At 46.5% G+C, this 13433-nt stretch overlaps 1 protein-coding gene across 5 annotated transcripts in view; it reads right to left on the bottom strand.

The window, feature by feature from the left end:
* The window catches only part of Zcchc14 (zinc finger CCHC-type containing 14), a 58402-nt gene that overhangs the window by 10802 nt on the left and 34167 nt on the right, over positions 1-13433 (bottom strand). For 4 of the 5 annotated variants that reach the window (XR_005873176.1, XM_013115667.3, XM_013115668.3 and 1 more), the window contains exons 3-6: positions 10161-10274; positions 9209-9282; positions 2023-2094; positions 718-827 (exon numbers count right to left, since the gene is read on the bottom strand). Coding sequence is in view for 4 of the 5 variants with exons in the window: in XM_013115667.3 (XP_012971121.1) it covers positions 718-827; positions 2023-2094; positions 9209-9282; positions 10161-10274 (370 nt within the window). In the remaining variant the exon portion in view is untranslated. The remainder of the gene's footprint in view (positions 1-717; positions 828-2022; positions 2095-9208; positions 9283-10160; positions 10275-13433) is intronic. The other variant, XM_005073110.4, reaches the window with a different exon arrangement.

Raw genomic sequence — 13433 nt, 5'->3', positions numbered from 1 at the left:
AGTCTGCTGGAACCAAGTCACAATGTGAAGACATTGGTCCCAGAGCCCAGAGAGGACCATGGCCTCGTACACACTAGAGAACCAACAAGAGGCCATAGCTGTGACTCAGGTGGTAGATAGAGTGTTTACCCAACATGTGAGCTCCATAACTAGTAGCACATCAACTGTGTGTGGTGAGGCACACCTTTGATCCCAGCCCTTGGGAGGTGGAGGCAGGAAGATTACAAATTCAAGGTCAGCCTCAGTCTCAAAACAATGGAACAGAACTAGTGAGTCTCAGCATGGCATGTTCCATGTGTGGGACATGGCTGAAGATTCAGAGAACATACTTTCATTCTGATAAGCTTCAGATTTGTCTTTTCCCTCAGACAGGGTTCTCTGTATAGTCTTAGCTGTCCCGGAACTCACTTTGTAGACCAAATTGGCCCAGATCTCACAGAAATCCACCTGCCTCTGCCTCCTGAGTTCTGGGACTGAAGTATGCGCCACCACCATCCAGATAGTTTCATCTTTTAATCCCACAACACAGCTGACTGCTTCTGTCATCTCACAAGGACAGCAAAACCCCACAAAGCACAAGCTTTTGATTCCTTCATCTCATACTCAACTCACCCTAAGGTTGTCCATACCTTCAAATCCTTACAACACATAATCCTGGAGATAAAGGAAAGAGCCACATCAGAGCAACACAGCCACCTCATCAAGAACCTTACTTACCTCAGACCTGCTTCTAAATCCACATGGTTGCGCTCCACATAGAAGGAATCTGGGCCAGTCAAGCAAGGAATGAGTTTGTCCAAGTTCTCTTCAGGGCAGAGCTGGGATAACTGAAAGAAAACACAAGGCAGAAGGTCTGTCTCCACAGCACACCAGCACTCCACCTTGCTACAAGAGGCTTGGTAAGGGGCCTCTGGAACATCTGTGGTAGGACAGTTTGGACCTTTCCAGATGCTTTGATTCTATACACATGTCAGATACCCTACCACAGGCAGGTGAAGTTCCACAGTCCCCTCATCCTAACCAGCCCTGAGTCTAACCTAGTTTGAGCCACAGGGCCAGTTCCTGACCAGAATCCAAACAGGGACCAGGCCTGCAAAGAAATGCCACACCATGGTCAGCACATACGGGATAAGATGGATATGTTCCCCTGGGACACACATGACCACTATACAGAGGTGGTGAGCCAAGAGTGGCACAAGTACCTTCGGAACTTCCAGGTCCTTAGCCTTTAGGGGATAAACAGGAGCATGACATATACCTGGCCCAGTGTATAAAAACACCCCAGTGTCTTAGGCAAGCAGTGCTCCGAGTGGAAGAAAAAAAGCAAACATCTTCTAGCCATGAAGCAAGGACATGAGACCCCTTGGGTGCAGGACCCTACTGAACATACAAGCAGAGGTCCTCTACTTGGAAAGGGCTGAGTTCTGATGAACTCTAGCCTCCAAAACCCAGGTACAACAGCCCTGTGTCTAAGACCATGACCAGGACAAGAAGGTGGAGAATCCCCCTCTTGCTCTTCTGTAAGTCTAGCTCTAGGTAATGGGCATTGGCAGCCTATCCTCGAGAGAGGACACAAACAGAAAGAATCCCTCTGGTGTATTGGGACAGCTGAAAGCTGAGTGTTAAGCAAGGCTCTGGCAGCTCAAGACCCAGAAAGCAGCAGCCCATCAGAGATGTTACGATCACATTAGAGCCAGCCACTCCTGCCTACACTGACCCAAGGACCTCACGACTGGCCTGGCAGGAAATGAGTACCCACTATAGGCATGGCTACTCTTTCCTCAGATTCTACAGCCTTTCAAACAAAATGCCTAATATTCAATAAAAATTTCAAAGACACGAGAAAATATAGGGACAGGGAGACTACTGTCAATTTTGTCAAGAGAAAAAGTACGTGTGGTGGCTCATGCTTTTGATCCCAGAACCTCTCTGCTCACTGTCATGACTAGGTAAAGGATAGAAGCCACTGATATCACTGCACCATGTACTTTTCACTGCTTGAAGAGCCCTCGATCACCTTACCTTTGAAATAAATTCAGTCACTTCTGAGGAAGACTTGGTTACCGACGTTACTGAAGAATCAGACCATAAGACCTTAAAAACAGATAGCACATATTCAGATTCCGACTGTCCAGGGCTCACAGCTAGTGAATAGGATACTCATGCTCCTGACTTGCTGTGAAGACAATAGTTACATAGCCCAAGTCCATTCATATACTACCAACTCACTAAAGAGAGGTTAGGGCCACTCCTAGGATATCACCTGCCATCTAAGCTCCTATGTACACCAGGCATGCTTCCTTCTCTTTATGGCACATGTGATGCTGGACAAAGCATCCAATCACCAGAAACCAGCCTCTTCACCTGGAAGCAGGTATCTGTGCCACACAGGTGCTGTGGCTATGTGAAAACTTGAGCCCAGACATAGCCTGGGCCTTCAGGCAGATGACAAATGTGGAACAGGAGAGGTCCTCCACAGGAAGGCTGCATCAGATCAGAAGAGTCTGAGAGGTGAACAGAGCTTAGTGGCAGAGGTTTCACATGCCTGTGGGCTTGGCACTTGCTTTAACCCATGGCACTGGGGCCAGCATGACCTTCTGACTTCATTAAGCTAGCACTGGCTGAGCTCTTGTCATTCCTTCTTGACTGCAACAAGGCTATTGCTCACAACAGTGCTATGCAGCCTGAATGCAACTACTTCTGCAGGTGTATATGTGTGGATTTTTTTTGTGGGGGAGTCTGTGCAAAGAACATGAACCCACTTAGAAAGGCAAGGACAGGAGGCATGAGGAGTAGGCTAACTAGGATACAAAACACACACATTTTGCCTAAAATCCAGAAGTTACTGCCCAAAAGGGACACATCACATTTACCCTGGTGTAGAAGCAAGAGCTCAACATGACAAGCCTCTAATCCCTTCTCTGCATAACTGAGACACCCATGACCTGGGAGGGCTCAGTTATGTTCCTCTCATCTGTGATGTCCACATGGATCTGTATGTTTCAGCGTCAGCACTGTGAGTGACAGCTCTCACAAAGCCAAAGCAAATGGAGAGAAGGCCCCATGAGTTTGCAGGTGAGGCCATTACAGTCTCTGAGCTACCTGCTGCTAGGAGTGAGGCTTCCATCTCAACTTGTGTGCACTTGGGAGAGAGATGCCTCAGTGCTTCTTGGCTTCCAATAATCTCACAAAGCTGGGGTTCCTAAATTTGGGCCACAGCAGCCCTGAAATCCCAGATTAAGATGAAAACTTGAGTCACCCAGAGCCTTGAGTAGAGACAGGCAATCTGTTTCTAGAAGGAGTCTTTCCTCCCAAGACTGACCCAAGGAAAGCACAAAGTCCACAGCCAAACTGAAAGCAGTAGTCCAACCCCTGCCATGGCATGGCTTGCCTTGTGTATGTTCCTGGGGTCCTCGTTTCCACCAAGAACATAGAGTGGGAGATTCACAAAGTGATCCCAGGGATCTGGTTCACTTCCAAGTTGCTTAGCCTTGGCCAGGGTCCAAGGCTGCACTGGCCTCATACTCAGTCTCCACCCACTCAACACAAGGCGCTGGAGGAAGACAGGCCGCCACAGACGCATGGAGATGTAAAGCACCCAATCAGAACTGCATCTGCCATCCATCTCCAGGAACCCATTCCTTTCTACCCCATCAGCAGGCATTGCAGGAAAGTTTAGGCACACAGCATCAATTACTTCCTCCAAGAGCTGGAGAGCCATACTGGGGCTGACTTGAATCTTTCATCACACAAGAAAGAGACAAACATACAGGCTAAGGTCAGCTCCACATGCAGCCTGATTTCCTACTCACATGGAGAACCTCTGCCTAGAGCCACCAAAAATGGCATGTGCTTCATTCTGTACCAGCCAGGTACTGGGCAGATAGTTCCACCCAGCCTGCAAGGTATCTTGTAAGATCCCAAACTCTTCCCAAGATCCCAGCCATCTTAAGGAAAAAACAGCATGGAGGATGAAGGCTGCAATACACATTCTCAGGGGATTTGATGCCAAGAGCTTGGCTGAGGCAATGGTGGCAAGCAATGGCCTAGCACAGGTCCCAGGGGAGGATCTGAAAAAAAGCCCAAAGCCCAAAAACCTCCAAACTAGAAAACAGACAAGCCAAAAAGAGACATCCATCCCATAAGATGGATGAGGCGGGTGACACCAAGACTCTTCTAGAAGTATAAAACTCTTGGCTGGAGGCACCTAGGCTGCCAGAGGACCAACCAGAGTGAAACCAGGTAAGCAAGCTCCCCCATTCCTTAGGAAAGTCATGGCTAGGCCAGGCATGATGGCATACTCCTTAAATCCCAGCACTCAGGAGGCAGAGGCAGGAGGATCTCTGTTCAAGACCAGCCTGGTGTACACAGAGAGTTCTAGACTACATAAAGAGACAGATATGCCTCAAAAGAAAGACAGACAGACAGACAGGCAGACAGGGGGAGAGAGAGAGAGAGAGAGAGAGAGAGAGAGAGAGAGAGAGAGAGAGAGAGAGAGAGAGAGAGAGAGAGAGAGAGAGAGAGAGAGAGAGAGAGAGAGCGCAAGAAATCATGGCCAGCCCATTATCAACTATGGGGATGGGGGGAAAGCAGGACTTGGGACAATAGATAAGGCATCAACAGCAGGCATCAAAATGATATTGCCCAGCTAGTCCTTAAGACCCTGCCACACTCTTAAGGATGACTCAGTAAGGATAGTGGTTCATACTTATAACTCCAAAACTCTTCACAATTCCTATAACACCATGCTGAGACAGGATGTAGAATTCCAGGCCAGCCTAGGCTACATAATGAGACCTTGTCTTAAAAACAAACAAAACAAAACCCACAATTCTGAGAGAACAGACCTGAGTGAGACAAAAAGGCATGAGGCTCAGTATTGGTTAGCCTGTGTTGTCCAGGTACCTTACAGTCATATGCAGGCAGCACCACCTTGCCTGGCTGGTAAAGAGTATCTCAAATAAAAGAAACTTCTAAAGACAAGATAACAACCAACCAATAAATGCAATGGCTTTTGAGAGGTATTCTGTACTAGTAGTGTCTTGTAACAAGTGAAATCCTCAGTCACTGCACACACCATCAGGTGTAGGAAACAACCCACACTTCTGAAGAGCCACAGTTATTTCACTTTCTTCAGATACACTCCCCCTATTTGCTTCCTGAGACTCTGGCTGGACCTTCTCGGGACAGTAAGTACAGTTGCAGCAAAAAGGAAACTACATCTCTATGGAAAAGAGCTCACACCTGTCTGTAGCAGGTGCTTCTTGATCACGCCCATCCAGTAACTAAGTGCTGGGAAACACTGTTCTTGTTAAGATTTTTGTCAACTCGACACAAGCTAGAGTAACTTTGGAAAGAACGAACCTCAACTGAGAAAATGACTCCAGCAGACTGGCCTGTAGGCAAGTCTGTAGTGCATATTCTTGTTGGTGACTTATGTGGGAGAGCCCAGTCTAGTGTGGATGGTGTCACCCCTGGGCAGATGGTCCTGGGTTGTATAAGAAAGCAAACTGAGCAACCCATGGGGAGCAGCAAGTAAGCAACATTCTTCCACAGCCTCTGCTTCAGTTCCTGCCTCTAGGTACCTGTCTTGAGTTCCTGTCCTGACTTCCCTCAGAGTATGACCTAGAAACTGTGAGCTGAAATAAACCTTTGTTGGGGAAGTCTTATGCTAATAAAGCACTGTCTGGCCAATAGGAATCTAGATAGGTGGGGCTAGGAGTCCAGGAGGACTCTGGGTAGGAGTAACACCAGGAGTTCGAGATGTAACCGCATGGGGTAGGAAGTCCGGAACTATTCTCCGGTAAGAAACATACTTAGATTAACAATTATGGGGTAATTACTTAAAGCAGAGCTAGCCAGTAAGAGACAAGCAAGGCCAACAGCTTCATAATGAATATAGCCTTCTGTGTGTTTATTTGGGACTGATGCGGCTCTAGAACCAGGCTGGCGCGGCAGAGCCCAGGCGACTGGCGGGGGATAAACCAAAGCGGCTAGCAAAAGGAAAAAGCTTCTCTTAACAACCTTTTCCTCCCAAAGTTGCTTTGGTGATGGTGTTTATTGCAGCAATAGAAATCCTAACTATGATACACTGATAGCCATAAAACAGAGCTCTGGAGAACCACAAAAGATAGCTAAGGGCAGGAAGCTCTGGGCTTCTCCCTAAGCATACAGAGTTCAACAGACACTTCAAATGTGGACACCCCACTACAAGATGTCCAGTGCTCAAGTCACAGTGAAGCAGTTATTACTTACTTTTACTTACTATTCTCACTATTTTCCATTCTACTTCACTAGTCATGTGGTGTACATTGTTTCTCAAACGAAATTTTAAGATTTTGATACCAAGTATAGCAAGCCATACTTGGGCAGCTGAAGCAAGAGAACAGCACGCTCAAAGTCAGCCTGGAGTGCACAGAAAAACGTTAGGCCCTATCAAGAAGTAAGAAAAAAAGTTCACTTTTGATTGTAGTTGATGGTGAGCTACACACAAGTGTGTGATCAAATGTTGAAATCATATCCCACTCAGACAACTGATCACAGCACCCCTAGGCCCTTGGCTGACTTTCATCCTGTACACAGAAGCTTTCTGGCATGCTCCCTCACCATGGAGTAGTTTGCATCTTATAGAATTGTATGTAACTGGCTTGCACAGTATACACCTGTTTGGAGTAGAGTCTGAGTCACTGTGCCTCTTCTGTGTCCCGCTTTTGAACAGTCCTCCACCCGTGGACAGTACAGTCCTGGAGATGCAGGTTCCTAGGGTGGAACTCACACCATTCACCTTGCATTCAGAGATATCTATCACTAATAAAGTTGTGCACTCTCACAAATCAAACTGTGCAGCACACAGGTAAATGAGGGTCTATAGCAGATGTGGATTTTAAAGGCTGTACTGAGGAGTCCCTTGTTTTTTGAAAGTTGTCACTTGCCTAGTGTGCATAAGCCATTCCCCACTCCCAATAGCAGAAGCACACAGAACTCCATCTTAACAAATCAAGTGTGGCCAGCATTCTTCATGTCAGTCTTTCCCATAGGCAAGACCTCTTCCATAGTGCTTTAACACTATGTCCCAGCTATGAGGCTGCTGGCACACCTTTCCACATATGCTCACTACCAGCCAGTCTTTCTTGGTACTCTGTTCAAATCTTTTGTTCATTTATTTTTCTCCTTTTTCCTTTCTCTCTTTCTTTCCCTCATTTTATGTTTGTTTACTCGCTCTGTAGACCAGGCTGGCCTCAAACTCAGAGCGATCCACCTGCCTCTGTCTCCCAAGGGCTGGAATTAAAGGCATACATCACCATTGTCCAGCTGGCAGTATAGCATGTTCTTAGTACTAAGCTCTGATAGGATAGTTCTTTGAAGACTTTGGGTAGCAACTCTTCATGCCCCTTCCTGCCTTATGGCTAGTCCACCCATTCTCTTCAGGCTAGTCTCGATTAAAGGTGTGTGCCACCACCATCTGGCTCTTTCTCTGTTTTCTTCTGGAAGCTTTATAGCTTCTGACTCCCAGCCAGGTCTCTGATCATTTCTGACTTAACACCTGTGAGGGAAGTCTAGGGTGGGTGTCTGTTCCAAGGCAGCCTGTCTTTCTTGAGCCTTTGTCCCCTATGAAGTCTACCAGTTCAGCAGAAAGTATTCCTGTGGTCACGAGGCACTGGTGAGTCACTGGAAAAGCACCAAGCAAGTCTACTCCACCACAGTCACATTGCACCTCTGGGACCTCTGGTGCTTTGTCCTCAGCACACAGTAACAACTACTCCAACCCTCTCTGGTTAGAGTTCCTCCTTCCACAAGAGGTCAGGCAGTAGTAATACCAACACCCACCTCTATGTGGAAAAGCTGTAGGCAGTTCTGGGGACCATGTCACCAAAGCCCCTATTCTCACTGAGGACTAGAGGGATCCAAGTTCACCGTGGCAGACTGGCAGAAGCAAAGCTGGCTCCCAACATCTTGGGAGTACATTCCCTACACACAGTCCCTACTGGGCTGAAAACTTCCTTCTCAGATATACTAGAAAAAGACAGAAAGGAGTGACTTGTGAACACAGCCTCAAATACCATGAGACATCCGTGCTTCCAGGTGTGTAGATGGCTACTGAACCATGTCCAGGGTCCTGTAGAACTTGCTGCCCACACTACATTGAGCACTGGGGCTTGGTGGGTCCAGTGATACCCACCAGTCAACAACCTCCAGAACATATACTCAGAGTTCTTCTTGTGTTCAAGAAAAAACCCCACCTGCAGTACAAAGGATTCTCATCACACAGCACCTCCTGAAAAACAAATCTGGCTCACATGCAGCACTAAGTCACTTCTGAGTGTGCTTCCCAGTACTGCCAGGGCAGATTCTTGTGCTCTGTGCATGCCTGAAGACAGAATCTGAGAAATACCTAACCTGCCATACCAGATGGGTAACAGAACTTTGATACAAGCCAGCAAATACATTTCCCAGTTTCCTTTGCAGACAAGTGAGACCAAGAAACTGAATGTTTGTCAACTGAATACAAGCGGATGCTCTTCCAGCTGCTCCTGGCATGTTCCTCCTCTCTGGTTTGCATTTTGCCCACCAGCAAGTGAGCACTAGAGTCCTAGCTGCCATCTTGACCACAAGCTGAAAGACTATATCCTGAGGACATGCACACAGTAAAAGCTGGTGTCAGTCAAACTGAGTTCTAATGGAGGACTAGGACTGCCTCCCTGAACACCATAGTGGGGAATAAAGGGAACTTTTGGATTGTCTAAGCCTTTGTAATGACAGGCCTCTCTCACACAAGACAGCCCTTTCTTCATGGTGTATCGGTTTGGAGCACATTCCCCTGCATAGACCAAGTGGCCATGGTCAAGTAGTCAGCATGTATGTGTGTCTCATCTAGGGGTACTTACTGCCCTACAGTGCCCAGTGCCATAACCTGGATTTCACTCTCTCCAGAACCAGGGTGAATGCAACCATGTCCCTCCAGTCTTAGTTACAAGTGACAAGCACTGAATTGATGTTCATTAGAACTTAGCTTTTCCCTGAGAAGGTGGCCATCCCCCAACACCCTAGCCCACCCCAAAGACACCTGCCCTTGCCAGGCTCCAGGCCCATCTTACTCAGCACCATTGCTCTGCAAGAAGCACAGCTTTCAATCCTGTACATAAAGTGGCTACTTGTGACAAACGTACCCCTCAATACTTCCAAGGCTAGGGAAAAAACAGCATCTTACCTCAAAGGAACACTCAACACTTCTGTCATTTTTCGTGTGTGATAATCCCTTCAGGTCTATTTTTTCAACACTCACTGTAAAAACAAACAAAATTTTAAGAAAGCAGGAAGACTTTGAGATACAAATAATTACTGGGCATGTGACAAGTAGTTATTCCATACAAGACTGCCAGAACCAATACCTGAGTATCACCTGCACCAGCCTCAGCTGGTATTGGCATTTTGGAAGACTAATATCAACCAAATCCCAAGAAAGGGAATGTAGGAATCTTGAATGGGACAGCACATTTGTGAGCCCTTGTACTGTCCTTCAAGACAGTAAAAAACTGGATCTAATTCCTACGAAACTCATGATCATGTCTCCCATGGTGAATGGTTTGCATGAGGAGGAGCCTGGCACATTCTTTGAGGGTCTTTCTGCAGACCTGTACACCACTGCTCAGCTTTACCACTAAGGCAAAAATGGAAGCTCTGAATGGCAAGGTCTGGGAGGAATCAGAGTGGTTCCCAGACAGTATGACATGATTATCAGGTTGGGGACTGACCATGCTAAAGGAGACTTGCTGTTACCATAGAGCTCTGAAGCCTCACTCTACTTCCTGTTCCAAATCTTTCTCTTCAGAAATGAAATGACACCATTAAACTATAATACTGTTCCTAGGCAAGTTCAAACATGTGCTCACAATCAAGCTCTCTATCTGGGCACACACATCCTCCCCCAGATGACAGTGCTGCTGACTGACCCCATCCAGGGACTCAGCTGCTTCTTCCAGGCAGTCATTTTCCACAGGCATGAGAGTCACATAACCCACTGCATTAAGCAAATGGGGAAGACCACAGCTGAGCAGAACTGTTAGATTGGCTGAGCTTCCAAGAGTCCAGGAAGCCACCTCCATATCCTGCAGAGCTTTCTACACACTCTGAACCCTAATGATGGATGGTGACATACTCACTAGGCTTTACATTCCCTGCAGGTACACTCTTCTGGTCAGCAAAGCCAGAGCCTTCCAGAACGCCAATCCTTTGAGATGTCGAGGGACAACCCAGAAGTTTTATAGACAAAAGATCTAGAGGAGAAAAAAAACCTCAGCAATGGCAACCTGCTTTGTGAGGCTGCACTGGGAGGTTCCTATACCTGTGATGCTCCATGCTGGAGTCACTAACTGAGGTATTCACTTAAATATATTAAAATGGACTAACTCTGGTCTAGGTATTGAACAGACACATGTGTGGGGCCACTACTCTGGATGGTGAAGAATGGACATTTCCAGTATTCAAGTGTCTTTTGTTAGTGCTGTCTGAACTGACTAGCATACAGACCAAACCTCCATAGCTTTCTTGGCAAATGGCTATACAATTTGCTCTAGTACCACTGACAGCTGCTCTCCACACACTACAGTAAAGCTGGGCTCAAGAGCAGAGAAAGACACTACATTAGAACCCCAGTGTGGACGCTGTACCACACCACAGCAGAGCACTTAGTCCCAGAACGTGCCAGTTGCAGGAGAAATGGAGGCAGATCAGGAGTCCACCACAAGATATGCCATCATCTTGATGGCCACTGTGGCACCCTTGTCTCTCCAGCTAGAGGCCAGCAGGAAGCAACCCTCTGCACAGACTCACTTCACTCAGTGACACCATTCTAGACCACCCTCTTTCTCTAAGCAACAAACTATAGGACCAGAGCCCACCCTGCCCAGAGAATCAATCTGAACAAGTGTTCCCAGACCAAAGAGCATCAGAATATGAGAAAGGAAAAACCCATTTGGACAAAGGGAAGTGACTCAGCTGGACAGGAAAACAGGCAAAGTAGATTAATATCGTTTAGCTGTTTGCACATAAAAGCATTTTGGAGCCAGGCCAAGTACTCACAGCCAGCCCACTGCCCATGAAATATGTTTTAAACCTAAGTACAAATCTCACTGCCTCACTGCTGCCAGCCTCAGTACCCAATGGATTGTAGGCTCTTCTTCCAGAACTCTGATGCCAGGGCAGGGCAGTGGCTTAACAGGTAAGGGTTAAGTCTGAATCAGGTCAATGGCCTGATTCAATCCTCAGGACCCAAGTGATAAAGGAGAGAACCAACTTGTGCAAATCCTCTGACTTCCATGGATGTGCCACATCACAGTACACACACTAAGTATATAAATAAATAAATGTAATAGATATGTTTTAAAACACCATGTTTCAGTATACTCTCCAACTTGGAGTCACATGATTACAGGAACTGCATTGGCTTGTTAGCAAAGCACATCCAAAACTCACACAACTAAACAGAGTTGAAGGGTGTATGGGATGCCAGAGGCCAGGCATCTTCTCTGAGCACATCACGCATTGGGAAAATCTCAACTTCCAGGCAACTGCTGGGTTTTCAGGAACTGGAAATTATGACTCTCACACCAATGGCACCTTATACCTGCAGCTGGCTAGAGCAGCAACATATGGGTGCTGCCAACCCCTTCCTTTGGAGAGGAGAGTCAAGAGGCATTCAAACACAATGGGTGCTGCAGCTTTGTAGCTGCCTTCAGGGCAGAACCTTGCCAGAATTCTGCCCACTGGTCTGAAAAACACCCAGGGCTACAGTGTAGGGCAGCTGGTACCTTGGAAGCACCATCAGCAACAGGGAACACCTTTCTCAAACTTTCATTTTTTTTTTTTTAGGATTTCTATATTTATATTTACTTATTTTGGTACACTGTCTATGTAGGCCTGGCTACCCTGGAGAAATTTATTCCCTTTAGTTTTTATTTTTACTCTATATGCACGAGTACCAAGATGGTGAACTGACTTTTCCTGGCTATGACTGTTTCACTGCCTTTTCCTTATTGCTTCATTCTCTCTGATGGCCACTGTTGCCCCAAGAATGGATGGAGGTAGGCTTGTGTTTCAGGACAGGGTTTCTCTGTATTGTTTTGGAGGCTGTCCTGGTTTCAAGACAGGGTTTCTCTGTATTGTTTTGGAGGCTGTCCTGGAACTCGCTCTGTAGACCAGCCTGGCCTGGAACTCAGAATTCCACCTGCCTCTGCCTACTGAGTGCTGGGATTAAAGGCGGGCACCACCAAAGCCCAGCAGGAGGTAGGCTTTAACAGGGCATCACATAGCAGTTCCTCAAAGGATTCTTAATATCTTAATATCAAGACAGGTGCTGGGTGCAGGCCCAGGGACCACACCAACCCAGAAATACATGCTGCCCATGATCAAAACTAGTCTCAATATGTCAGGAGGCTTCTGAGACAGTGGTTTGTGAAGTCTTTTTTTTTTTTAAATTCAAGTGCATTAGTGTTTTGTTCCTGGACCTGGAGTTACAGACACCTGTGAGCTGCCATGTGGGTGCTGGGACTCAGACCCAGGTCCTCTGGAGGAGCAGCCGTACTCTGAGCCATCTCTCTAGCTCAAGTGTAGCCCGTTTTGATGCTCAGCTTCAAAATAAGCCTAATTAAATAATGACAGTCACAGGAAAGCGTTACCAAGGGTTATTCATACTTACTGATGCTGCTCAGCAATCGGGCTATGTAAATATCCTCAGGAATTACAATTTCAATCAAGGAAGCCATTTTTGTCTCCTGCATAATGCACAGATTGGCTTTCACCCCACAGAATGTTTTAACACTTTGGGGGCAAAACTTACACAGAGAAAATGCAGCATCTCAAGTCCAAAGTCAGTCAGTCAAGATGAATATGGACCCTTGAGTCATCAGCCACTGAGTCAGGGTGGGAGTGAGCTGACTGGTGTGCTGGCACCCGAAGCTGAAACAGGGGATACAGATGTACACACCCCTCTGCTCTGTATAGTGTCTTGATCCTTGACCAACTTCTTTTTTTTTTTTTTGCATGTAAAATATGTTTTATTGTTCTTTAAAAGGGTTCAGGGTTTTGTTTTAAATCAGGCTGCACACCTTTCAAAAGTCTGACATCTCTCACCATGCCAAACTGGCTTCCACTAGCAATACTTCATTAAATTCAAAAGAAAAGTTTTAATTTTGAGGGAAAAAAAGTCCAGTTCTGAGAACAACATTAGTCTTATTTAAAACAAAACGAGGGCTGTTTTCTGTAGCTCTGCCCAGGCAGGAACTGATACTGATGGAGACCTGCATGTACACACCCTCACAGCACACGTGCACAATGCACACACACAAATTCTGAGTGTGTCAAGTGAAAAAAGGTTTTGTTAGTATTGACCAAACCCCTGGAGTCAACACTTAATCTAAATTTAGAGGGTAGGATAT

This window comes from Mesocricetus auratus, unplaced genomic scaffold (genome assembly GCF_017639785.1).
Source record: "Mesocricetus auratus isolate SY011 unplaced genomic scaffold, BCM_Maur_2.0 Super-Scaffold_6723, whole genome shotgun sequence".
NCBI classification, from domain to species: Eukaryota; Metazoa; Chordata; class Mammalia; order Rodentia; family Cricetidae; genus Mesocricetus; species Mesocricetus auratus.
The sequence above is the reverse complement of the archived record's forward strand: the minus strand, read 5'-3'. Positions and strand labels throughout refer to the sequence as shown.